Source organism: Arachis stenosperma, chromosome 8 (genome assembly GCF_014773155.1).
Source record: "Arachis stenosperma cultivar V10309 chromosome 8, arast.V10309.gnm1.PFL2, whole genome shotgun sequence".
Classification (NCBI taxonomy): Eukaryota; Viridiplantae; Streptophyta; class Magnoliopsida; order Fabales; family Fabaceae; genus Arachis; species Arachis stenosperma.
Window position 1 is genome coordinate 26,950,410 of NC_080384.1, and position 27,854 is coordinate 26,978,263.

The window sequence follows — 27,854 nt, forward strand, 5'->3', positions numbered from 1 at the left end:
TACGCACTTTAGTAATGGCGTTGATATCCCTCTTCTGTAAAGGACATTTCTTACCAAAGTATAATGCTGTGCTTCCCTTCGGATCTTTTTAGCTTCTTTTTCCTCTTTAGGGAGGATGTCGAATTTCAGGTATTCGACTAAGGGATTCATCCATCCGAGGTTTAAACCGACTACCTCAAGTACCTCCTGCTTATCTTCTGTTTTTGCAACTGAGGGCTCTTGGAGAGTTTCTTGAATCAGGCTTCTGTTGTTTCCTCCTGGTTTGGTACTTGCTAATTTGGAGAGGGCGTCCGCTCTACTATTTAGATCCCGAGTTATGTGTTTGACCTCGGTTTCCGCAAAGCGCCCAAGGTGCTCCCAGGTTTTTTCCAAGTACCTCTTCATATTGGGGTCCTTTGCCTGATACTCTCCGCTTATTTGGGAGGTCACCACCTGTGAGTCGCTGTATATCATCACCTTTGTAGCACCAACTTCTTCTGCTAATTTTAATCCGGCGATCATGGCTTCATATTCTGCCTGATTGTTTGAAGCTGGAAATTCAAATTTTAAGGAGACCTCTATCTGTGTTCCTTTTTCATCTGCCAATATTATGCCTGCGCCGCTCCCTGTTTTGTTGGAGGATTCGTCTACATAGAGTTCCCATGTAGTCGGTTTTTCCTCTTGTTCTCCTGCATATTCTGCAACGAAGTCGGCGAGGCATTGGGCTTTAATTGCCGTCCGAGTTTCATATCTCAAATCAAACTCGGAGAGCTCTATCGCCCACTAAACCATTCTCCCTGCAACATCCATCTTTTGGAGGATTTGCTTCATGGGTTGATTTGTGCGGACTCTTATTGTATGAGCCTGAAAGTAAGGTCGTAACCTTCGTGAGGCTATTACTAAGGAGTAGGCAAACTTTTCTAGTTTGTGGTACCTTAGTTCAGGGCCTTGTAGGACCTTACTGATGAAGTAGACCGGGTGTTGTCCGACCTCGTCTTCTTTTATCAGGGCTGACGAGACAGCCCTGTTTGCTACGGATAGGTATAGGACGAGGTCTTTTCCCGGTATTGGTCGGGTCAAGATAGGAGGTTGGCTTAAGAACTTTTTGAACTCTTGGAACGCCTCCTCACATTCCGGAGTCCATTCGAATTGGCATCCCTTCCTTAACAAGGAAAATAGTGGAAGGGATTTTAGTGCCGAGCCTGCCAAAAATCTGGAGAGGGCTGCAAGTCGGCCATTGAGCTGTTGAACCTCTCTCAAACAAGTCGGGCTTTTCATTTCTAGGACGGCTCTGCATTTATCGGGATTGGCCTCAATCCCCCTCTGTGTTAGCATGAACCCTAGAAATTTCCCTGCCTCGACCGCGAAGGCGCACTTTGCAGGATTTAGCCTCATCCCATGCGACCTTATGGTGTCAAAGACTTGTGAGAGGTCGGTTAAGAGGTCGACTTCTTCCTTGGTTTTTACTAGCATGTCGTCGACATATACTTCCATCAAGCTCCATAGGTGGGGAGAAAACACTTTATTCATCAATCTTTGATACGTGGCTCCTGCATTCTTTAGTCCGAATGGCATGACCACGTAGCAATAATTGGCTCTCGGCGTGATGAAAGATGTTTTCTCCTGGTCGGGTTCATACATCAGGATTTGGTTATATCCCGAGTAGGCGTCCATGAATGATAAGTACTGGTACCCCGAGCTGGAATCCACCAAGGTATCAATACTTGGTAGGGGATAAGGGTCTTTAGGACATGCCTTATTCAAGTCGGTATAGTCGACGCACATTCTCCATTTATCATTCTGTTTTTTGACTAGCACTACATTGGCTAGCCATGTTGGGTACTTGACTTCTCTGATAAAGCCGGCTTCCAGGAGCGCCTGTACTTGCTCTTCTACTATTAGGGCTCGTTCCGGGCCGAGCTTGCGTCTTCTTTGCTGTACAGGTCGGGATCCCGGGTAAACCGAGAGCCTGTGAGACATGAGCTCAGGATCAATCCCGGGCATGTCGGAAGCTTTTCATGCGAAGAGGTCGGAATTAGCTCTCAGGAGTTCAGTCAACCTTTGTTTTAGGGTTTCCCCTAGGTTGGCTCCTATGTAAGTGTTTTTTCCTTCCTCTTTGCCGACTTGCACCTCCTCGGTTTTTCCTCCCGGTTGGGGTCGCAGCTCTTCTTTGGCCCTTGTGCCGCCGAGCTCTATGGTGTGGACTTCTTTGCCCTTTCCTCTCAGATTTAGGCTTTCATTGTAGCATTTTCTTGCCAATTTTTGGTCTCCCCTCACCGTTGCTATTCCCGCTGGGGTCGGGAATTTCATGCAAAGGTGGGGAGTGGATACCACTACCCCGAGGCGATTAAGGGTAGTTCTGCCGATTAAGGCATTATAGGCTGACCCTTCATCAATGACTATGAAGTCTATGCTCAGAGTCCTTGATTTTTCCCCTCTTCCAAAAGTGGTGTGAAGGGGCAAGAATCCTAGTGGCTTTATTGGCGTATCCCCTAACCCATATAAGGTGTCGGGGTAGGCTCTCAACTCTTTTTCATCTAACCCTAGCTTATCGAAGGCGGGCTTGAAAAGGATGTCCGCCGAGCTTCCTTGGTCTACTAGGGTTCTGTGGAGATGGGCATTGGCTAGGATCATAGTTATCACCACGGGATCGTCATGCCCGGGGATTATCCCTTGCCCATCTTCTTTTGTGAACGATATGGTGGGGAGGTCGGATGACTCCTCCCCGACTTGATAGACTCTTTTGAGATGTCTTTTGCGAGAGGATTTAGTGAGCCCTCCTCCCGCAAATCCTCCTGAGATCATATGGATATGTCTCTCTGGGGTCTGCGGTGGTGGATCTCTTCTATCCATATCATCTCGCTTTCTCTTTCCATGAGTGTCCGACCTTTCCATGAGATATCTATCAAGCCGACCTTCCCTAGCCAGCTTTTCTATCACATTTTTTAGGTCATAACAATCGTTGGTGGAGTGACCATATATTTTATGGTACTCGCAGTAGTCGCCGCGGCTTCCCCCTTTTTTGTTTTTAATAGGTCTAGGGGGTGGCAGCCTTTCAGTGTGGCAAATCTCTCTGTATACATCCACTATAGAAGTTTTTAGAGGAGTATAGGAGTGATATTTCCTGGGCCTCTCGAGACCGAGCTCTTCCTTTTTCTTGGCTTCCCTTTCCCTCTCTTTAGATGAGGGAGGGGGTCCAGGTCGCCAACTCAGGTCTCTTAACTTTGCATTCTCTTCCATATTGATGTACTTTTCCGCCCTTTCTTGTACATCGCTTAGAGAAACGGGGTGCCTTTTAGATATGGATTGTGAGAAGGGACCTTCTCTAAGTCCATTGACTAACCCCATTATGACTGCCTCTGTGGGCAGGTCTTGGATCTCCAAACATGCCTTATTGAACCTTTCCATATAGGCTCGTAAAGACTCTCCGACTTCCTGTTTTATTCCCAGGAGGCTCGGTGCATGTTTTACTTTATCTTTCTGAATTGAGAACCTCATCAAAAACTTCCTTGAGAGGTCTTCAAAACTAGTGATGGATCTCGGGGGGAGGCTATCGAACCACTTCATCGCTGCTTTCGATAAAGTGGTCGGGAAAGCTTTGCATCTCGTAGCGTCGGAGGCATCAGCTAGATACATCCGACTTTTGAAGTTGCTTAAGTGATGCTTTGGATCTGTGGTCCCATCGTAGAGATCCATATCAGGGCTTTTAAAGCTTCTCGGAACTTTTGCCCCCATTATGTCCTCGCTGAAAGGATCCTCTCCACCCGGGAATTGATCTTCTTGGTCGTCGTGGGAGTTATGACCCTTGAGGGAGGATTCTAGCTGTAAGAGTTTTCTTTCTAACTCTTTTCGCCGTTCCATCTCCTCTTTGAGGTACCTTTCAGTTTCCTTCTGCTTCTCCCGCTCTTGCTCCAATTGTTCTAGGCGGCTGTGGACTAATCCCATTAATTCAACTACGTGGGATGGTCCGCCTTTCTCTGATTCACGCCCATCTGAGGAATTTACCTTCGGGTTCTTCACTCCGGAGGTGCCCTCTCTGTGTTGATTGTTATCTTCCTGGTGTAGGGCCAGGTCTTCATCGTTATTACCTATGCCTAGATTCTCTTGTTCAGAATCTGTTTCAGCATGGCCTTCTTCGTGGGATCTGTCCGCCATTAATGGATGATCTCTCGGGTCCCCGGCAACGGCGCCAATGTTACGGTGGGTAACCGGAGATAAATGCAATAGATGGCGTTGGATGGCCCAAGTTCGTGAAGGAGGAGAACTCCGGATGGATCAGCAACTCGGGAGGCTCCGTCCGACTTGCGCGCGTGAATGAATGGGGGGTGGTACCTGCAAAGACACTCCGATGCTTAAGTTAGCAAGAGTGTGAGCAGGTCTAGAGAGTATTGGGCTTAGAGATACCTGAGGGGTGTCAGTGTATTTGTAGTGGTGAGCCAATAACCACCGCTGGTGTAGTGCCGTATCTTTAGGATATTAACCGTCCCATTATCTTGGGGAGGTTAAGATATGGCTTTAGGAAGCGGTTAGAGAGATTTTAGGGGCGGTTACTCATTTGAATGAGTGTTTATCTGCCAGCTAATCTCATGTCCGACTTCTTTATACTAAGTCGTGGTTGACACCGACTTCTTAGGTGGAGGTCGGTGTTTTGCTAGGCTTAATCTATTAGATCAGGCCTTTTGGTTGGACCTGGGCCCTTAGCATTGGGCCAGGGTATGAACACATACTAATTTTAAACTCAGTTTAAAAAAGATATGTTAAAAATTAGGTTAAATACACTAATACGTGACGGTATTTAAATTGTCTAAATGTGTTTAAAAAATAAGTTTTTATTTTTTTATTAAGATATGGTTAGATATAAAAGACACCTATTTTAAATGAATATTATGTTTAAAATATATTCGATATATAAACACAACAACTTAACAAAATATCCTTAGAAAAGTGATTTTGATAGTAAAGATAATTGGTATTAGGAATGTTCAAACAAAATCGTCTCTGGTCATAAAATAGGAATGATATATGTATTACTCTTGTATACATCATTCTTATACACCTTTCATATTTTGCATTGAAAATGATGGATAAAAAAATATAAAATTTGTATTTCATACCATAAAAAATAATATACATAAAAAATAGTACAAACGTCATTTCTTTTCGTAAAATAACTCCCTCAATATTGGTTACTTCATACCAAGATTTGGAGTTGAAGGGAAAGACTATGTCCCTCCAACTTTGAGCTAATCAACACATCAGTAGGCTAACATTTATTAATGACTAATGACCTTACAAATGATGTATTTTAATTAATAAATAACTCTCTCAATCGAGTGGTTGTATTAACTTGCTTGGTGAGCTGGAAGCTTTGTTGTCTACTGCGATGTTTGCAATTGGAAATAAGAGTATGATTATTTAGGATTAGGAAACTCAATTCCATTATTGATCCAGTTGAATTAGGACATTGCTAACTATCAAATAGAGTAGTTATCCTATTTAGATTTAAAAAAAAAAAAATTTGTAAATTAAAGGGATACTGCAATTTTATAATTATAACTCCGTTATGGACATGTATTTAGCTATTCACAACGTAAATGGGGACTATACATATATTAATCAAGAAGTATAGACAGACAGAAAGAAAACTAAATACTACAACCTTAAAGACATGCATATAGTTAAAATGGTAAAAGAAAAATATATTAGGAACATTTACATCAAAAGAATTGCATCAGCAAGATCTTTATTGCATCACCCATTTACAAGAAGCAACCTCTCCCTAAAGGGAAAGAACCAAGGTGTAAACAGAAGAGAATGTAAACACATATTCTCTCTCGGCTTCACTTTCTTCCATGTTATCATATATATAATTTTTTTTTTACATGATAAAGTGACAAACAAATATGTCATCATAATACATATAAAGAAGTTATGGGTACTCTAACAATAACAAAAGGGTCAGAAAGTCTAAACACCCCACCCCCATTTACAAAAGCCACATAGTGCTGTCTGTAGAGTAAGTGTCAACCTCCTATGTATATTTATTGAAGGAGAAGGCAAGTTTGTGGTTGCTGCTGATGTTGTTGTTGTTGGTGCTGCTTGTTGAGCTGTTGTTTAGTTTGGTGCTGGGACCAAAAAGCATGAGCAGTTAGGACCCTATCCAAAAGTTCTTGTGGAACAGGCTCTCCCCTTCTTTGCTGAGGGGATATTCTTGCCGTGTGTACCAGGGTTTTCCATTTGTCCTGCACTTACCCCATAGAAAATGTCACACGCCAACACTTTTGAGCTTTCTCTATAAATTCCACATGGGGAAAATGCCAAAACCATACTAAATTACTAATGAAGGTGATGCTGCTCTTTTTTCTTAGGATCCAATCACCATCTTTGTAATATTTTGTTTACAAAATAGGAGAATTAGGCAATGACTATTTATGTACATGAAATGCATGTCTGGTTAAAGCAAGAGAGCACTAATGAAGCAATAAATAGCTAACCTAGTATACAAGAAACCACTTGCCATTATTGACACAACAACTAGATTGTTTTTTCAAATAAAAGATGAAGTGTGACACCCACGTTCTCTTCAACAATATCAAATAAGCAATAAATATTAAATAATCTTTGTGGACTAATAAAATTCGCAATGCAGCTCTTGCTATGCATGAATAATTACACAAGATTTTACCTTCAAATCGACATATGTCCGGTGTTTTGCATTATCAAAAGCTCTAAGTTTAACATCACGCCACCTGATTTGAAAAATAAATTTAAATGAAAATAGGAGATTTGTCAGAACTTAAATCTCTCCTAATAGTTAGTTTCTTGCAAAGTAGTTGAGCATGTACACAACTGAACAAACGCTTCAATGTAAATCTTACCTTCCAGTTCCCAGTTTCTCAACTGCTTGAACCAGAGCTTCCACCTCAGCAACAGAAAAAGGTCTACGAATTCGGCGCTGCACAGTCTCGGGTCTTTTTGACTTCTGCGGCACAGGTAGCAGAGATAGTGCTTGCACGCCCATCTCTGGAACAGTAACCAAAGCTCTTGAATCTGCTAGTCTTTTGTAAACTGCTGTGTTGACAGGAGAAAGTGCTGAATCTTGATCACTTTCAACAAGGTTACCTAAACTGGTTACCCGATGCTCGGGTAACACATCAGAACAGCTCTGATTTCTTTGATGAATTGCTGCACTAGAAGGGTACCTGAATAATAATAATCCTTTTAGGAAAAAAAAACCTGAATATCAATGATTGAAAATAAACTGAAATGGTCACAAGAAAAGACAGTAATCTATATGAAAACAACTCCAAGAAACAATGAAATCTCAACAAAATTGTATTGGCAAAGGATTATAGTTCTAGTAATCAGGAATGCAACTGATGGGAAGTTATGCACTACCTTGGTAACGGCTGAGGCTTGTCTACAGTAGGAACATGGCGAGAATCTGCAGCACATACAGGTGTTGGGCTTTGAGAAGAAATAGGCTCCAGGGTAAAGCCCAAAGCATCCAGCTGTTTATCATGAGAAATTCCTGCTTGAAGTAGAGTTTTACTATCATCCCTAACCTTTTTCCCATGGAGAATCACACCGACACGCAATCCACCTCCAAGTACAGCAGTCACTGCCTCCATCACTGACCTCTGCAGACCAACATGTTAAAGAGCTGCAGACCAATTTATTGATGTGGACAGATGCAATATTGATGATGCCATGTAACAGAGAAGCACGAGAAGAATACACATATAATTATAAACAAATGCCATCCATCATTAAGATTGAATACGGGATAGGATGATATATTTTTAGGGCACAATGTAATTTTTTTAAATACCTTCAAGGACTCAATGGTTGCAGTTTCCGGTATCTCAATGAAAAGCTCAGGCACTCTAAACGATTTGATCCTAAGGTTCACTGATTAAAAGAAAGACATCTTTATGTAAGAACCCCTTTGAAGACACCAGTCAAGTCAAAGAGCACATAAAGAAACACTCTCTCAATCTTCCCCCTACCATGAGAATCTTTAGATCCTAATGAAGAGTACTGATGTGCTCCTAGGGAAGACATTCCAGTGTCTGCATCAAGAGTTGGAATTCATTTAGCAAAATACTTTGTAATTAAATTTGAATAGTTGGAAGACAGAACAAAACCTTTGTGCGTCCCATGAGATGTACTAGAAGCACCATTTTTCTTGTCATAAGTGCCACCACTTCTGACAAGTTCATTGGAATTTGAGAAAGAGCCACAGTTGAAAATTTTCCTCTTTTTGAAAGGAATATTCATTTCAGATCTTTGGCGTTTATAAAAGTTCTTCCTACTGGTGTAAGTTTCGTTCAAATTTCCATTCACAACCTCAACTAATATGTTTCCAATTGAAAAACAGATTAGTGAACAAGAACAAAAAGCATGAGATACAAGAAAGCAAGTAATTACATAAATAAGCATGAACTCACCACTATTAGAAAGTGTATCATGTTTTGACTGTTGGGCAACTTTACAGTATTTAGCTGCCAATGTTTTCCTTATACTCTGATCACCTATATGACTAATTGGCCTAAAGGACTTTGTTTCTAAAGAAGGGTTATCACACCCTGAAAAGTTTTCGTCATCATCTCTACTAACTACAGGCACATTGTCATAACCTTCAGACAATGTGCTATAAGGCATGTTGTCAACACACCCAGACAACTTGGCATTGCCACCTGAACTTAACTGCACAGGAGACCTTTCGCCCACGGGATCGTCCAAGCAGCGCATCTCAGTTGAAGTAACAACTGGTGCCTTAGCAAACTTATGCAGCTCATCCTTTACTTTAGTTACATCACCACCTAAGTTGCATCCAATAGTATCTGGACTTCCAGAAGAACCTAATTCAACTTTGCTACTAAGACCTAATTCAACTTTGCTACTAAGATTTTCCACTTCATTATGGTTTTTTCCATCCGCCAATCTCTCAGCACCAAGCCTCTCCAAGCAACTGGAATTGGCCACCATTGAAGCAACATGTGAATTGCCATCAATTTTAGGATGTGAGTGTTCCTTAAAATGGCAATTTTCACTTTGTACTTCTGAATTTAACAAGCATTTTATGTCACTACTTCCTTCAACATAAAGCTCGGCTTTGAATGGCTTATCTGCATTCTTGGAATCATCTTTAACAAATCCATTCTCACATCTTCTGTGACAACCCTCGTTGGAAAGCTCAGTTTCGAATGGTTCACTTGCATCCCGGCACTCTTCTTTAACAAACCCTTGCTGAATCTTTTCCGAAGATTTATCCCCAGATGTGAGTGGATGCTCTTTCTCTTGCAAGAACAACTTGCCAGCTACAGTTGCCAATAAGTCAAAAGCACACATTTGATTATCTTCCACCCTTCTTTGAAATTTAGCCCTCCTCTAGGAAAAATTTAAAAAGGAAAATTATATGGATTGTTTTCACAATCTGTGACTAAAGTAATCAGCCCAAAATAAGAAGCATAACTTATTTACCCTAGCTGAACGAGCTCGGCGCTTGACTTGCACTTGGTGGCCATTAAAATCATAGTCTAGCCTCCTCTCTAACACCATATCTAAGGAACCATGCCAAATATGTATCTATCAAATGCAAAATCTCAGCAACCAAATATCCATTGTCAAACAATCGCAATCTTTGTGTGTTGCTTGATCTTGACCACACCAGCCTCAACTGAAAAGCCTGTCAAAGTAAACTTTCATATGTGACGACTCAGATACTAATCTTCCCCTACACCAATGCTTGGATTGGATGTCAGGGTATCTGGTGGGTGCATCCCAATAAGGTGAAAAACTAGATTGGCTAAAATAAAGGATCAGATCACAACTCCAATTTTCAAAAGAACATCTTTCACATAATAAATTTGTTGCGCAACAATAATCCAAGTGTGTCTCTCCAAACTTTATGATAAAAGGTTAACAAATAAAGTATTCATATAAATCTCATCAAATGGAAGATAAGTGCAAAACACTAAAACATAACCCCTTTGTACAAATGAGTAAACAAAGTAAAATGATTATGACGAAGACACAAAATAACTCAGCTCGGAGCAACATATAGTTTTTACTTCTTTGCGGAGACAGTGTGTGTGTGTGTGTGTACGGACTAAAAAGAAAATGAAATTATCAGTGAAAGAAGGGGTTTCCGAACGACCAGATTCACGACACGTTCACGACAAGAGAACTGAACAGAAGAATTCCAACCAACATCACAAAAGCGATATAAATTCTCGGAAGAAGACGGATCTAAGAAAACAAGCAATTCACCCGCCAAAAATAACACCAGGACGTTAAATTACCCGCAAAACCACAGATCAAAGCATACAAACCCGAATTCACGAATAGATGAAGATCAAACAAAAGGAAAAACAGAGAGGCAAAACATGAAATGAAACAACACGTGGATTATGAGAAAAAGTAGATATATCAGAGGAAAGCTTTGTTCACGAGCTGAAAATTTCATGAATCAGAACCACTAAACAAAATCACACAACTTCATCATCAAGCAACGTCATCCCAACCCCCAAAGGATAAACCTTGCAGCTCAAAATCCTCAAGAAAGAAAAAAGATGTTGTGTCTCTCAGACAAAACCCGCGAAAAGCTCAAACATAATGATCACCTGTTGCCCAAAGATCAACACTATGAGGCACCGCAGAATCGAAATTTCGGCAAATTTTTGGAATTTGGAGGCAAATGTGAGATCGGGGAAGAATTATCAGAGAATTTTCAAAGCTTTCACAAAATGGAGAAAAAGAATACATACAGTACTAGGTTTCCATTATTAAGAAGAAAAAGAAGAAGAAGAAGAAGTTGATTTTAGACGGAAGGCATTTTGAAAATGGTTGGGTTTTGTTGATGATGTGTGATTGGTGTTCTCATCTCAATCTCAATCTCAATCTGAATCTCAATCTGATCTCTGTCTTGTGTAATATGGATCACCCAAAACCCTCTGAATTTCTGAAACCCATTAAAGTGTTTTTGCTTAAACCCCAGCATTTTATAGCATTGACCACGTGTTACCGGATGTATCGGTGATGTGTGGGTTGGGCGACCGGATATAGCAGGTTAATGGTGAAACACATCAAAGACCAGTTCCACGCAATTGGATGACCCTGTGACCCACTTCCAGTGGGAGTGGAATGCGCTTTCTGATGCCGACACGTGTTGCTTCCTTACTTCCTCTGGCTCCTTCTGATCCGCTCGATCGTGAAAAACGCTCGCTCACATTTCATTTTTATTTTTATTTTTTTTCAATTTTATTTCTTATTTTTTTATTTTGATTAGAGTTTTGATGACGTCCTTTTGAATATAAAAAATAAAAAGGAGCATGTTTCGTGAATTAGATAACATCGCGTAGAATATTACGGCTTTTAAATTCTAGTGGCCAAGAGTCGGTTGTGGATTGACAAAAATGACAAGTGTAGAAAATAATTTTTTTTAATATTTATTTATTTTTATCATATTTTGTATCAAAATAATTTTATAATCAATTAATATATCATCACTCGAAAAGTGTAGTTGCTTTGTAATTTTTAGCCTAGATGAGTATTCTAGTTCTAGTCTAAATGAGATTAAACACGTCAATTTAAATAATATTATTTGTTTTTTTAATAAATTTAAAAGATATTATTTATTTTTTTAATTAATTTTATTTTTTTCTGTAATAATTACATTAATTAAAAAAAATTAACTATAAATATGACTGAGAGTTAAATTTTAATTGTATAAAAAATAAATTTTTAAATAATTATTTAATTTAGTCATATATATATAGAAAGAGAGACATTTTAATTGTATTGTTAAAAAAAAGATTACTCAATTTTTTTAAAAATATAAAATCTAAAAAATAAAATTTTAATTTATATATTATTATTTTAGTGTTTTAATTTGTAAATTATATATTTGAAGATTATATATTTTACAATAACAAAATATAATTATAACAATAATTATGCTATATGTACATAAAAAATAACTACGAGTATAGAATATATATTAAAATACAAAATACATATTAAAAATAAATTAAATAATAAATATAATTATACATAAATACATAATAATTAATAAATAATTCAATAGCTAATTTTTATATACATATAATAATTTTATTATAAAAATATTAGAATTTATCTATCTTGTATCTTAAAAACATATATTAAGATTATAAATTAAGAATATTTTTATTAAAAATACAAAAAAAATAATTTTTTAATATATTTATTTTATAATTATTAAATAAAAAATTTAAAATCTTCTATTAATTAATAAATTTATTATATATTTTTAAATTATATAATAACTAAATCCAAATTATTATTACGTTATATATATTTTTTCCACTATTAAAATTTTTTGGATCGGTTACTTGATGCCCAAAAGTATTCGGTTAATACTTTCATAACATACAACAAATTTTCATATTTTTAAATGCGTCACAACTTATAAAGCAATAATAGTGCAAACTAGTTGATGATTATACACCCATGCACTCAAAAGATAAAACTTCGTTCATTTGTTCAAAACATATAAAACACGGATATTTTACTAAATTATTGTATTTGTATGTTAAATATATTTTAAATATAATATTTATTAATATTCATCTGACAGACACACATATTTATTGTGTTTAATTATATATTAATAAAAATAAAAAATTAAATATATTTAAATATATTTAAGTACTATTATATATCAATATGTCTAATCTTATTCTTATCATATATTTATAAAATAAATTTAAAAATAATATATATTATTATTTATTTAAATAAAAAATATCTTAAATATTTTATATAATTAAAAATATTAAAAATAATTAAAAAATTAATTTATATTATATATATATATATATATATATATATATATATATATATCATAAAATTTTAAAATTTGTGTATTCATGTGTATTTGGTGTCTGTGTCATCGTATAGTTTAAAACAAGAGGCTAACTAAATGGTATGCACAAATGATTAAGATCAACCTCCTGAAAGATAATTGTGCTCACAAATTTAATTCATCAAGATTGATGCCATTTATGAATGCTATGATTTCTTCTCAAATTTTATACTATGAATTGCCATAAGTGACTTGTGTAAGCTATAATAATAAATTTTTGCATTCCATTCTTCAATATTTCAGTTTAAAAAAGCTATATTAATAGTCTGAACAGGAAAGAATGAATTATGATGTTAAAGGGAGATTGAAGGTCACGTAACTCAATCATTAGGTAGGGTTTACTTCACGTAAAGCCACTTCCATGTGTCACTCTCAAGTCTCACCCTAAAGGCCTAAACAATCCCGCAAATTCATATGAACATAAAAACATGGTTTATTATTAAAGCCAGGTTGCTGGAAAAATATTATACTATATACTATATCGCATTACATTGGTGAGTTGATGCAATTAACAGATTCGAAAGATGCGACCAAATAGTTCATGTGGTAAGCATGACTATTTTATTGAAACGTATTGACATTGTCAAGGCTCGTGATCCATCGTAATTAAATTAATCGCCAATATCTTACGTTCATTCATTATTATTTTTTTACTTTATTTTTTAGGGTAAAAAACCCAAATAAACCAAGTTGAGAATTTTTTTACTCAAATCAGCCAAAATGAAAATTTTTTCAGCAATCAACCAATGACCATTTAAATGTAATTCGAATCAACATGATTCGAATTTGGATTGCATGTAATTCGAATCATATAGATTCGAATTACTCACAGACACTCAAAGCAACATAATTCGAATTCACTTGATTCGAATTAGGCAGCAACATGTAATTCGAATCAAGTTGATTCGAACTGCATGCCATTCAACGTAATTCGAATTACACCTGAATATTTTTTTATAAATTTTTTTAATAAATTTATTTAAATTATACCTCAAAAAAATATTTTATTCTATACAAAATAATTTTAAAAAATTGCTTAAAAGATGTTAGGAATACTATAGAAATTTGTAATGTTCTAATGAATTAGGATATTAAAAAAATACTCTACATAGTCAACAATAATTTAAAAATTAAAATATATATATAGTTATAACCAGTATTTACCTAAATTATTAGAATATTACAAACTTTTATAGTACTCCTAATATTTTTAAGCCATTTTTTTAAATTATTTTTGCATAGAAAATTGCTTAAAATGCCATTTGTTCTATGCAAAACTTTTTTTAAAAAATAGCTTAAAAATGTTAGGAGTACTATAAAAGTTTGTAATGAAACAAATGGCTTAAAAATGTTAGGAGTACTATAAAAGTTTGTAATGTCCTAATGACTTAGGACATTAAAGAAATACTCTACATAGTCAACAATAATTTAAAAATTAAAATAAATATAGTTATAACCCGTACTTACCTAAAATACTAGAATATTACAAACTTTTATAGTACTCATAACATTTTTTAATCCATTTGTAATATTCTAGTAATTTAGGTAAACACTGGTTATAACTATATTTATTTTAATTTTTAAATTATTATTGACTATGTAGAGTATTTTTTTAATGTTCTAAGTCATTAGGACATTACAAATTTTTATAGTACTCATAACATTTTTTAAGCTATTTTTTTAAAAATTATTTTGCAAAAAATAAAGGGCATTTTAAGTCATTTTAAGCTATTTTAAGCCATTTTCTATGCAAAATAATTAAAAATATGACTTAAAAAATGTTAGGAGTACTATAAAAGTTTGTAATATTCTAGTAATTTAAGTAAATATTGGTTATAACTTATAACTATATATATTTTAATTTTTAAATTATTGTTGACTATGTAGAGTATTTCTTTAATATCCTAAGTCATTAGGATATTACAAATTTCTATAGTACTCCTAACATCTTTTAAGCCATTTTTTAAAATTATTTTGTATAGAATAAAATATTTTTTTTGTTGTATAATTTAAATAAATTTATTAAAAAAATTTACAAAAAAATATTCAGGTGTAGTTCGAATTAATCCACTTCGAATTACGTTGAATGGCATGTATGGAAGTAGTTCGAATCAACTTGATTCGAATTACATGTTGCTGTCTAATTCGAATCAAGTGAATTCGAATTATGTTGCTTTGAGTGTCAGTGAGTAATTCGAATCTATATGATTCGAATTACATGCAATCCAAGTTCGAATCATGTTGATTCGAATTACATTTAAATGGTCATTGGTTGATTGCTGAAAAAATTTTCATTTTGGCTGATTTGGGTAAAAAAATTCTCAGTCTGGTTTATTTGGGTTTTTTACCCTATTTTTTATGTATTATATCAAGAATTTTACATTTATTTAATAAGATTCATACGTTATTTATTATTCTTTTAAAATATGTTCCCTCTATTCATCCAATGATTATTTAGATAATACTAGCTATTAACGATAGGAATTGTTTGGTGATAGATTAAAACACGATTTTTTTTCTTTTTTCTAAACATATATACTTTTGTTTCTGTCAACTTTCTGATGTCTATTAATTTCTCTATCTCAATACATTAACCAAACGTTATCTCTAGATTGAACTGAAAAGGAAAAGAAAATATATATCTTCCACCTTCATTCAAATTCTGATACCATCAGCAAACTATATAATAAATTGAAAGCATATGTTTATGATGATTACCATACAATAATATACATAATAAAACATGTTCCACTCTTTCTACAGAAACTAATAACATTCTACATCACAATTATAGATCAATTAAGACAGAACAATGAACTGTAGTTACCATACCATATACACAAGCCAACAACCAGAAAAGGACAGATATTTTCCACTATCTCAGGCTTTCCAAAAGAGAGAAAACAGAGTACCGAGGACAAAATTATGATGGTGGTGGATACTGCCATGGGTTGAATTCAACGGATTTATTATCAACCTCATCAATGTCTGAGCTATCTATAGCAGCTCTATGCTGAGTGTATTTACCATTGTATTTACAGATTTCCAAGTCACCCCAAGGAGTGGTTGCCACTTCTTTAGTTATATCAAACCACTTTGTTTTGAAGGTTTCCCCTTTGGCCTCCCTTATTTTCTTTTCAGCACGCTGCCTCTCCTCCAACCTATAAGGTAACAAACACAACCTTATTACACATGCAATGTAAGGTGAAACTCAAAACATGTTTTTATGGTCTTGTATAGCCTCAGTGGGGGACAGATCACAGATCACGATAACATAAATTTTCGGTCTTGTCTTGGTACAATTACCACATGCAAAACTATATATCAGTCAATATTGAGTATTGGTTGTAGGATGGTGATGGTTTACTATATTTCTGAAACAGAATGCAAGGGGAGTGAAAGAAATGGTAAGGGACCTGCTCTTTTCAGCACCAGATTTGGTTATGTTACCCATCTCAAGTGCATATCTATCTGGGCGTAAACGGGAGTCCGATGGCAAGAGTTTTCTTGGAGCTGTGTCGAAACTGTTTAATTTGTGAGCAAAATATGTATAATCAAATTTGTCATCCTCTGGAACATCAGCAACATGCCACACCTGTGCAGTCAGCATGCTTAGCTTGGAGAATTTGAGCTTTCACCATTTAACTTATCAACAAAATAAAAAGCGTAATGTATGAAATCAAACTCACTGACCTCTTTCAATTCTGTACCTGGACGAGGCTCTCCTTCCAAATCACAAGGTTGATATTGCATTGACTCATTCCATTTCCCAGTTATCAAAATTTCAGGCTCCTCTGCAGCATTATAAACATACCCATCTACCTCATAGCGACCAGCCCTGCAAGATAATATTGATATTGATTGATAATAGCGGAGGAGTGAATGACAAGTTAAAGTAAAATATAGAAATATGAATAGCACAACACTAAGTTTCTTACCCAAACCATCCACATGGTTGAAAGTAAAGTACAACTTTTTCCCCAGTTGTCAAATTTGTCATTATCATTTCCCCAGGTGACTCAATCCATGTCCGTCCAAATATCAGGTTATTAACCTTTGTAGGAGGTGGCACCAAATCTAAGATTACACCATCCCTCTTGAGAGTTACACGTGTCCTGCAAGCAATCATTCACAAACATAAAATACTTTTGCCACCAAGCAAACTAGGATGTATTTAAAAAAAAAAAGAACAAGTTGATTGCTTAAAACATCAAATTAGAGGTATCATATCGCATAATCCATATTCATGATAAATAACGCAATTTGTTGAACAAATGCAACACATGATCACCTTCCGAGAGGATAAACATCCAGAGAATTTCCCAAGAATTTAGTTTTCAACTTCGAGGTGATATCATATGTGAAATGCTCATTCTCAGCATGCCCAGCACTCATTGGGGGATGATGACTAACCTGAAAGTTAAAAGGGGAAAAAAGACATCGTTTGAAGATATCCAATATAAAGGGACTAAAAAGAAAGCATCCGTGAGAAGAATACAGGCAGTTCTTCCAAATGCTAACATACATAACAAAGAAATCTGATCTGAAAGTGAGGGGGGATAGAGAAAAGTTTTTTTTTTTGTGGGTGGGGGGGGGGGAGAGGTGGAGGCTCCCATGAAGAACATATAATTAAGATTAGAAAAGATACCTGTTCTGAAAGAAAAGTGATTCCACCATGGTTAACCATTTCATAGGTCTCTCCAAGGATTGGATTAAAAGGCTTCCATGTTCTTTGGTATGCATAGTACACAGATACAGCCCATGATGCTGTGATGATTAATGAATTGCAAAAGGTAAAGAAATAGTGGTAAAACAGATGCATAAGTCATGTCAATAAAATGTTTAAGCTCAAATGTTTTACATTGCTGATTGATCACATGTCAACACTAGTTAAAATGCTACATAGAGGTTCTTGATTTCATTCACCTAAATCTTTAACTACTCCTCCACTATCTCCAAATAAAATAAAATTCTTGTATAGAAGGATTAAGAGGAGAGAAAACACTCACATGCATACACAAGCCGCATGTATGGATCCTCACACTCATCTGCTTTATCAAGCAAGTGGGAGTACTCCATCAACTAGTCCAAACACTTTGAAGTTCAATCAAGCAGCAAAAAAGAAAAGAAAAAGAAGCAATTGAATGATGGTAAAAATTGAAGCTTCACAAACCTCGGCCATTTTCTGAAGCATAGTCATAGGTTCAAAGATAGTAACTGGTAGTGTTACCAATGATGTCACATCTGCCCCAATGTAATTTTTCATCATTTTGAAGAAACTATCTCTTTCCTGTGTAAAGAGAGCCAAGTCAAGGAAAATAGAGAAAAATGCTATCCGAACCTACTATGTATGAGGCATGTTCTAAAGAAAAGACAAAGGAAAATAAAATAAAACCAAAAAAAAAATTATAATAGGCAGCACACTAATATGCAACAATCAACAAAATCTGAAAACAACACAACACAAAAATAATATAAAGATTAAATGACGAAGGACTATGAAGATTGTACTGTGGGGTTGAACATTTTTAACGCTTAAGCAGGTCATAAGAAACAACGCTATAATGAAAAATGAAAAAATAAAGAAAGAAATAATCACCTCCGGTTTAAATCTTCCTTTTTTAGCTTCCTCTGCTGCATCATCTTTTCCTCCCTCGGGATTTATGACTTCTAATCCTTCCAAACTAGAATGATAGGAGAAACACACATAATAAGCTTACATTGCACTTAAAACCACATCCTTCCAACTAATATTAGGAGTGATGATCATATCGAGCTTCAAGTAATACATAATCGACAAACGCAAAATATGCTCTGCTACCATAATACAATTGATTACGCCTAACTCATCCTGGTTATAGATATTTGAATATGAATTCACAAAAGCAATCATTCAAATCAATAATTGTGATAAGTGTAGTCAATCAAAATCAATTATTCAACCAAAGATATATTAGTGGAATTATCCCAAATACAAGTACACAATACGCTTTGACTTGGGCGAGAAGAGCACTTACTTGAGGCGTTCCGGTGAGTGCGATCTACTCGATTCCCGCCTACAAAATTCAATTATTTATATTATCCAAATCAATAATAATAATAATAATAAGTTGAATATTTATGAAATTGTTTAATAATCAAGGTTTGAGTATCAGAGGAACTAGAATGTGATATCTACGCTATAAAGTTGCGACCAGTTTGAGTGACAATGATGATCGTAACAAGAGAAAATGCAATAAAACGATTATGAATATTCGAACAAAAAAAAAATCAGAACGGAGCGTGGTACCTGGCGCTGCCGAACATGGAGGACATGGAAGCGAAAAAGCCCGTAGATTTGGTCTCAGGCGGGTCAGTAACCGGGAGGTTACTCATCTCTGTATTCAACCTTACCCTAATTAGCTTAGCTTAATTGGTAAGATGAGGGTGAAATTTTGAAACTTTTGGAAATAATGTTATGTGCGTTGAAATGAAAATGTGGGTGAATGGAATGGAGAGAGCCATGAGAATGAGAATGAGATTGAAGTGTTAATGGAAGAAATGAGAGACACGCAAGCATGCTACGTTTATGGCGCGAGTGCTTAGGAGTGATGGAGCATGGATCGATTTTTACGCCCGCTTTTATAGCATTTCATTTCATGTGTTTGACTTTTTGTCATCTCTCCTCATAAACGGTCTCAAAAGACAAACTCATTTCATAGCTCCTATTTTCGCTTATGGTTTAGATATATAGAAATATAGATAGCTTCCTACTGTTTTTAGAATATCAAAAAGTACTCTAATTAATATTATTTAAGTAATTATCACAACACTAAATTATGTCACCTTTTAATTATCTTCTTAATATTTAAAAAGAAAATTTAAATATATTTTTTTAAAAATATTAAAAATAAAAAATTAAAATACTTTTATTTTAAATTTTAAAAAATAATTATAAATATTAGTTAAAACTAAATTTTTATATATTATTTATAGGATCAAACTTCATTAGAAAAAAAATATTCTTAATTTCACAAAAATGTTATCTATATAATATTTGTTATTTCACGTATTTTTATTTTGTATTAATTTAGTAACGATTTTTTTTTTGTATATGTAAAATGATTATAATTTCACTTAAAATTTTGAAAAAATAATTACTTTAATTTGAAAGAAAATATTAATTGAGAGTATATTCATATTTTACTTTATAAAATATAATAGTAAAGGGTGGAATATTCTCTGAAATTTTTAGTTTGAAAAATGTTTAGTATTCGTTTGGGTGTCATTATTTTAATAAAAAAATTATTTTTTAATAAAAAAAGATTATTTTTAAGGTCTTTGACAAATTTCTAATAGTAAAAATAAAATATTAGAACATAATTAATATATAAAAATTAAAAAGATCTTTTTATCTAAGATATTCCAACATAAAATTTCTTTCAATTTTTTATAAAATTTTTAAAATAAGATAACTCAAAAAAGGATATATTTTTTAAAAACTCATTCAAATACGTCCTTAGTATAATTTGGATAAAGTGAAATTATTTAATTTCTATTAATAATATCATTGCTAAGCTGGGAGAATAGAATAGAACAGTTTATAATGATAGAGAATTAAATTCTGCATTGCTTATATACTGCAAATTTTAAAATTCCCTCACTCATTCACTTCACTGTTACTTCCCTCTTTCTTCAGATTCCTTGTATACAAAGAAGAAATTCAACCAACCGAACCCTAATTCCCTCACTTCTCAATTGCAACTTTGCATTCTAGCTCCTTTTCCAACATTCCTCCGACGTCGTCATCGTCTTCTCAGAATGAAAGAAGCTAAATCTGCTAAAGTCAACCACCAACAGCTGCTCCAGAACGCTCATCTCTCTCCTTCCAAATTCGCCAAATTGCTTGACCCCGAAGCTTCCTGGGACAAGGTTTCATTTTTCTTCTCCTCCCCATCCATGCGAGCTCTTTTCAGCGTGCTAATAGTCTTAAGTCATTATCTTTACGCTCACTGTGTTCAATTATTGCCCTTTGCTCCATTGATTCGATAAAAAAAAAAAAAAAAGAGGTTAAATTGTTGGTAGTGTGCTTAATAGTGTTGGATTAAGTGCTGTCAGCTGTATGATGCGGCAACTAAGAAGTAATCATAGTGAATATATCCTTTCAATGTACATATTTTGTGAAAGAGGAATAGCTGAATTTTTTTCCTATTATGCTAACCTCGTTTATCTGTAATATTCTGTGTTCTGTCCCAATCCAAGTAGGATCAAATGGGAGATATGCTGCATTGGATTCGACAAGTGCTCGGTCTTGTATGTGGATTACTTTGGGGTGTCTTCCCATTGGTTGGGGGAATTTGGTTTATCCTGTGAGTATTTGTTTTATGATCCATTCCTTAGTTTCATATTCAAGTAGTGTTTTTTGTTCTCTTTTCGTTTTTGGGAAGATATCTAGTGAACCTATTGACAGAACCGATTCATGATGTTAAGCTACATAGATCAAGGGAACTTGTGTTGCATAAATTGATCCCTTTTGCACCATCATGTATTATTTTGATTGTTGAGACTTTACTAGCTATAAAATTTCCCCATGGCTTTCGCTGTGTTTCTTTTCCTGGTAGTTTCTTTATTGTAACTTCTAAGGCTTGATTTAAAGGTCACATTGCACTTGTAGCCTGTAGGGCATCTTCAGTATGATGTGAACAATCCAATACTCGGATTAACATTTTTTAGAAGTTTGATGTGATGATATCGACAGTTTCTTACACCCTCGTTTATCCTTTTACCTTGCAGTTTTTTAGGGATGTCCTCTGGGATTATATATGGTTACTATTCATTAGTATTGAAGGTCGATGAAGAAGAGTTTGGCGGCCATGGAGCCCTCCTTTTGGAAGGGCTTTTTGCATCTACAGCACTTTTCCTGGTAGTATACTATCTTGGTCTTTACTCTGTGTATTGCAGAAAGTGAGGTTTTTTCCTTTTTGTTCCCGAAAGACAAGATTAAGGCCTTTAACTAACCTTTCATCTGATCTCTCTTTTCCCCATCTATGCAGCTTTCATGGACTCTAGTTTACAGTGTGGCACACTTTTGAGTTCTGTTTTGCTGGACACAGTAAGTTCCGATAATATGTCCAACCATCAGTGACATGTTAGAAGATTTTACTTGATTCTTTGTTGGACCATAGTTAGCTTGAAACCAATGATAACAATTGTTGGACCATAGTTGTGTTATACTTTCTGTGTAAAAGAATGTTCTGGTTTTGCGGAGCATTAGCAATTTGCTTCTGCTCTCCATGTTAAATAGACGCTTCAATTCACCTCGAAGTGTTGTAACAAATTACGAATTGCAGAATTTAACATCAAAATTATGTTTATTCATCCATGAAAGAAACATGATTCAAGGGCAAATTCGGAAGGATACTATGAAGTTATCCTCTTTTTGACGTGTAATGCTTAGAGAAATATGTTTGTGACCAATATTAGCATTTCTCTTTACAAACTTCAATTCAAACACACACTTAGTAGTTAAGTTTGCTAATAATCAAAATAGGATTCAATTTATTTATTTTGGGGTATAGAATCTCGTTCAAATTTTAAGTCGCAGCTTTACTTCCTCACAGCAATTTGTACCAGCGATATGATTCAAGAAATCAAGACCCAAGCTATATTAGATAGACCCGGAAAGATGTTAACACTAACACAACCAAATCTAATGAAATTAAGTTCCCAATAATTAACATGGCAATTCCTTCCTTAACTATACACATTCATATATAACGGGAAGAAAATTTATAGTTCCCGTCGGCGCCGTGATCTGCGAACCAGGTAGATGCGACCATGAACCCATTGTCTACCAAATCTTGAACTTGATTTCTGCAAAATGATACCACCATCTGTCATGCAAAGAGCATAATACCGGATACCTGCTTCTCTTGCTTTGCAATCTTTAAAAGACCAGTCTAGAATTATGAACACCCTTTGCAAGGAGAAATGGAAAAAGAAGGCAAAATAATTATTACTAGTTTATTACCTCAACTTTGGTGAGAAATTCTAACAAGCATTCACACACATGGCACTTTGATCTATGGGGTAAGTCATTAGCCTTGTCCATTGTCACAAAGGCAAATACCTGAAAGAAAATTAATCCAACTCAGGTAGCACAATTAAATTAAAAGCATTAAATATGTGTAGTATACAACACATACAGGATGACTGACCTCTTCTCCGCAATTTGGACAAGTACCTTTTAGTGCCACCAAGCCATTCCTCCACAGGCTTTGAAGCGCCTTAACTGTGAAAGCATCCGTTAAAACACATATAAAAGCTGCGAGATTTTGAGTTGGTCTTTACTCAGCCATCAAGGAATTCGTTGAATTAAACCATATGAGAGGGCTTGTTACTTGAGCTATTGATTGGAGCACAAGTTCGAAAACTAGGACCTTTTTCAGGCAGCAACAGCAAAAGTAATATACCTGAAGCTGAAGCAATAGGATATCCAATGGCAAAACCCAGTGCCATTAAGATAAAGCCATTCAAGGTGAAGAGAAACTCTAGTCCTGATGCCTTGCTACCATAGGATGATCCTGGATTGAATGCACTTTGATAAGCCATGCTGACCGTGTACCATATTGGCCCGATACATGCTGAGCAGCCAAATGCAAGGATCAGAGCCCATGTTGAGGCCAATGCAAAAACCATAGACAGATCTTCCTGCCCTACATACATGATACATCCACATCACTCTATATTCAAATGAAGGAAACCCTAAAAGAGAGATAACAAACATGTATAACAACACCACAGACATTTGAATAGAAATACTGAATCATATCAGACATAAACATCAACATTTTCGGCTACATCAAGAGCATAAGATAATTTGGGAAGTGCTTTGAAATAATCTGAACTCTGTGGAGAAAAGAATGAAATGACCTCAGCATCAGAATAAGTTGATTGCCTCCTGATACTGCATCGAGGATACTTGACAACTGACTTGGAACCATACCACCTAAGTTTCAACTGCATTGTTTCCATAAACTCAATTACTCAACCAAATTCGGTGTCCATATGGTGTCTATTAATCTAAAAGTGAAGCAGAATAGTATAATACAATATACCTCTACTCTATCAAACATGTCATCAATAATCAAAGGCTCACCACTGTAATATGCATCTCGTGCCTGTAACAACAAACAGGAAAAAAGGTACAATTCCAGAATAAACTCTTAATACTTAAAAAAGGGCTCAAATTTTGAATACAAGTAGTGATTTTGAGTCTGTACTTGGGAGTAAAGAGCTTCAAGGGTTTCTTTGCTGGCGGTGTCAATAGGGCCAACGTATATGCAGTAAGGTCCACGGGGATGCTCGTCGCAGGTGATGGCGGAGACGGAACCGCCGCGGCTTTTGGAGGAGGAGATTCCAGCAAGGGAGAGCAGAGAACGGCGGCTGTTGCACCTTGTGGTTCTGGAAAGTTCCACGGCGGTGGATCGGACAGCGTTGGCGGCGAAGGAGGTGCTGGTGCCCGCCATGACGCCGCTGCAGTTATGAATTTTGTTACGCTTTCGAAAATGGATAGGAAGAGTGACGGACAACTAACTGACACGGCGGGTAGTTGGGAATGTACGATACTGCCCCTGATTTCGTTTTCGTCCTCATTTAAGTGATTGTTTGGTTTGGCGCCTAATTATGTGTTTTGTGGCGGCACGGAATACGGATTACTCTACTAAGTAATTAACCTCCCTCATTGGTGCTCGCGTTTTCGATAGAAACAAGTCAAACAACATCGACTGAAATGAAAAGAAGAAAGATGAAAAGGAAAAAAATGCGTTTGCCGGGAGTCGAACCCGGGTCTATTGCTTGGAAGGCAATTATCCTAACCGTTGGACTACAAACGCTTTGTTGATGATTTTTAAGATGTTAGTTATAAGTTAAAAATTGATCTGCAATTGTCAACATATGAAAATATTGCAAATGAGTTTTTACTTGATAAACAAAGATTTAGCATATCTAAAAGAGACTAAAACTCATCCCTAATGCTCGAGGAGTTGTTTCTACGATAGAATGATACTGTAATTAGGATTCAGGAAGCTAAGTTTACCAATTTTTTTATATTAATATGGCTAATTTAACCTAACACTTATAATTATCAAAACCAAACAAGTAATTAATCCTGATTAAAATTTAGTTACTAATTCAATTAAATAACTTGATAATAATTAAATAAACAAATATATGAAATTATAAAAAAATAAAATTTATCATAAATAAATTATAGATTTAATAAACATATGTTTTTAAGATACATAATAAATTTATTATTAATAAAAAAATTTAAATTATTTCATTTAATAGATATAGAACAAATATATCAAAAATTTAAAATTTTTTATATTTTTAATAATTTATTTTTATTTATAATCTTAACATATGTTATTAAAATACATGATAAATAAACAATCTTAAAAAGTGTATATATTTATTATTGTATCTAACACCACCAATATTCAAAAGTTTGCTCTTATCAAGTACTTTCGTACTCGTGCATCAATGCATGCACACACTCGGAATAAAAAATAATAATAATAATAAAAAGAGTATAAGAAAATCTATCCTAAGACACATTTATATATTTTATATTTACTAAAATTTGAGTTAAATTTTAAAGTAGTTTTTAAACTTTAATTGAGTCTTAAACTTGTCTTTAAACTTAAAATTATTCTAATTTATCCTTAAACTTAATAACTACCATTTTTAAGATATTTTCGGGCAACAAACTAATGATATAATTGATCGGATACTCTATACTTATAAATATCTTTTTTTTTCTGGCTCCCAAATGCAATTAAAGTGACATCGTTTTGAGTATTAAGAGGGTTTAATGTGGCTACGTCTCCATCTCTTACAAAATCTTTTCTTCTCCTAATCCTTACAGCTACCTCGCAGCTACGGCATCGCCACTATAGCAACAGAAGCAATTTCTCAACATAGAATTCCTTATTCGAATAGACACTACAATTCTCTCAGTTGGAGTTCCATGTTCTATCTTTTTCTCTCTTTTCCAAGTCTCCATCGGCTGTCAGTGTGGTGTTGTTGGCCTTCTACCACTTTCATCTGCAAAAAAAATTTTGAAGAAGAACAAGAACAGAGAGGCATATGAGGGAAGGTGAGACAGAAAAGACGCTCTCTTTGAAGAAGACGAATTGCCAAAAAGAGATTGGAGAATAAATACCATACATATACTTTCGTGTCTATGTATTTGATGGACGTGTATACCAAAAACAAATGCCGCCTAAAGAACGACCATTGTTAAGTTTAAGAATAAATTTGGGATAATTTCTTTTTTGAACAAAAGAGCTAAACACAATAAGTGGAGCAAGAGCAACAACAAGCAAATAGAAAAGTTAAAAAAGAGAAAAAAAATGCAAAGAAACTCATCAACTATTTTTGTGCTTCTCCTTCTTATGGTGTACTCTAGATTTTATACTCCTAATTTTGTATTCGGAAAAAACATCTTCAACCACTCCAATCTTACTAAAACTCTGTCAATCCAATTGTAAGATCGTTAAGCGAAAGTCTACCACTTGCATATCTTCTTTTATCAATTCTTACTAAAATTCTGTTAATCTGACAACATCCTTTCTCCCTTCAACCTGCACAATCTCGTTGAAGTCTCCCATAAAGACTTATATAACTCTGCAATATAACTCAATTTCTCTTACACAACAAATTTCTCTTCTCTTGTATGAACTCCATACACCAAAGAAAGCATAATTGAAATTATTTTTTTAGTAAGACCCCTTCAACACACAACCAAACTCCCCTTTATGACAATGACTCATTTTAAACATTATTTCATCCCAAATTAATAGTAAACCACTTGAGGGACCCTCCGACTCAACATATGTCATATTCTCATCCCGCAGCATCACTCTCCCGAATTCTTATTACATCAAATTTTGTCACTACCCGCCACTTAATCTCAAACAATCCCAACGTATTCAACTTAAATTTTTCTTAAGGTTTTTAACCATGCTCAATATTCCATCACCCTTAACCCCCTCCCATTCCAAGAACAAATTATTTTAATAAATTATTACACACCTTTTTTTTATTTTTGGACATACAGCGTCTTGCTTTCTCTTTCTGTTTTGCCAGTCTTCTTTTTTGAGCAATTTTTTTATTCTGTGCTTGGAGAATAGCCATAATATCATCTTCTTCATTGTATAAAATTGCACCTGATTCCAATGCTAGGTCCCAAGTTTTTCTATTTTCAAGCATCTGCTCCTCCAAAATATTATTTATGTTTCCCTCACCTCCTTCATTCTTGTCCGAACCACCATCATCAACCACCTTCTTTCCAACTACTTCTTCATCATGTTCCGATAGCTCTCCCTGTCTCTTTGTCAATGTTGTTTCCTTTGTACCGAAACTCATGCCACTATTATTCACAATGCCATCCCTATCACGCGTTTCTTCATCAATGTCTTCTGCACCATCATCATCAACATACACACCCAACCCATCAGTCTCTCCATTCAATGTCACCGCCGGGAGAGTAGCGGCTTGGTTCTCCGCCACCAACTCTTCCTCGATCTCATGACACAACATAGGTGGCGTTAGGGTTGCGCATTTCCTTGCCACGTTGAACCTCCTTTGCCGTGGCAAGTCTTTAGCTTTCCTCCTTCAACACCGATTCGATCTTCCTCGATCTTCTTCGCGCCGATTTCTAGCGCAAGTTTTGCAGATGCAGCTTCCTACACACTTGTCATAGACCCTTCTCTAGCGTGCCCATTCCTATCGTGAAAATTGTGCTCTATTTCCATCAAACCTGACTCAGATTCTAGACCCAACCCAATATCACCGAACCGGTTGATTGAGGAAGTCGGGTCCAAAAGTCCTTCTCTATCTTTTTGGACATCTTTGAATTGTTGGGCCTAACACCAAGCCCACAACGAACCTTCTTTTTCTTATTCCTTTTACCCCTCAT

At 35.3% G+C, this 27,854-nt stretch overlaps 4 protein-coding genes and 1 non-coding gene across 8 annotated transcripts; 1 reads left to right on the forward strand and 4 right to left on the reverse strand.

Annotated features, from left to right (window-relative positions):
* Window positions 1-5,696: 5,696 nt before the first annotated feature.
* On the reverse strand, window positions 5,697-10,942 carry LOC130944501 (telomere repeat-binding protein 5-like). Of its 3 annotated transcripts, XM_057872846.1 has the most exons (10): window positions 10,608-10,942; window positions 9,466-9,670; window positions 8,430-9,372; window positions 8,127-8,333; window positions 7,989-8,051; window positions 7,811-7,890; window positions 7,378-7,619; window positions 6,858-7,181; window positions 6,665-6,728; window positions 5,697-6,221 (listed from the first exon to the last, which is right to left on the reverse strand). In XM_057872846.1, exons 2-10 carry the CDS (start codon window positions 9,541-9,543, stop codon window positions 6,021-6,023), a joined length of 2,202 nt encoding a protein of 733 aa, XP_057728829.1. In that variant the 5' UTR covers window positions 9,544-9,670; window positions 10,608-10,942; the 3' UTR covers window positions 5,697-6,020. The 3 variants fall into 3 exon arrangements, with proteins under 3 accessions (XP_057728829.1, XP_057728827.1, XP_057728828.1); XM_057872844.1 differs by having other exon boundaries at window positions 8,127-9,372; XM_057872845.1 differs by having other exon boundaries at window positions 8,127-9,372; window positions 9,466-10,942.
* A 4,704-nt stretch (window positions 10,943-15,646) lies between these two features.
* LOC130946667 (oxysterol-binding protein-related protein 3C-like) lies at window positions 15,647-19,329 on the reverse strand. Its single transcript, XM_057875498.1, has 11 exons — window positions 19,179-19,329; window positions 18,907-18,945; window positions 18,489-18,573; window positions 18,063-18,179; window positions 17,899-17,971; window positions 17,538-17,656; window positions 17,181-17,302; window positions 16,828-17,004; window positions 16,583-16,727; window positions 16,306-16,484; window positions 15,647-16,050 (listed from the first exon to the last, which is right to left on the reverse strand). The coding sequence occupies exons 1-11, from the start codon at window positions 19,262-19,264 to the stop codon at window positions 15,813-15,815; spliced, it is 1,380 nt and encodes a 459-aa protein (XP_057731481.1). The 5' UTR covers window positions 19,265-19,329; the 3' UTR covers window positions 15,647-15,812.
* A 1,208-nt stretch (window positions 19,330-20,537) lies between these two features.
* On the forward strand, window positions 20,538-22,298 carry LOC130944003 (uncharacterized). The gene is made up of 4 exons (XM_057872118.1): window positions 20,538-20,800; window positions 21,134-21,237; window positions 21,662-21,791; window positions 21,922-22,298. Exons 1-4 carry the CDS (start codon window positions 20,690-20,692, stop codon window positions 21,958-21,960), a joined length of 384 nt encoding a protein of 127 aa, XP_057728101.1. The 5' UTR covers window positions 20,538-20,689; the 3' UTR covers window positions 21,961-22,298.
* A 112-nt stretch (window positions 22,299-22,410) lies between these two features.
* On the reverse strand, window positions 22,411-24,547 carry LOC130944002 (uncharacterized). Of its 2 annotated transcripts, none has more exons than XM_057872116.1 (7): window positions 24,151-24,546; window positions 23,986-24,048; window positions 23,801-23,887; window positions 23,341-23,578; window positions 23,086-23,159; window positions 22,899-22,997; window positions 22,411-22,741 (listed from the first exon to the last, which is right to left on the reverse strand). In XM_057872116.1, the coding sequence occupies exons 1-7, from the start codon at window positions 24,394-24,396 to the stop codon at window positions 22,658-22,660; spliced, it is 891 nt and encodes a 296-aa protein (XP_057728099.1). In that variant the 5' UTR covers window positions 24,397-24,546; the 3' UTR covers window positions 22,411-22,657. The 2 variants fall into 2 exon arrangements, with proteins under 2 accessions (XP_057728099.1, XP_057728100.1); XM_057872117.1 differs by having other exon boundaries at window positions 22,594-22,812; window positions 24,151-24,547.
* Window positions 24,548-24,690: 143 nt separating this feature from the next.
* Window positions 24,691-24,762, reverse strand: TRNAG-UCC (transfer RNA glycine (anticodon UCC)). The gene has a single exon. It is a non-coding gene; the product is annotated as a tRNA-Gly (tRNA).
* Between the last annotated feature and the right edge of the window lie 3,092 nt (window positions 24,763-27,854).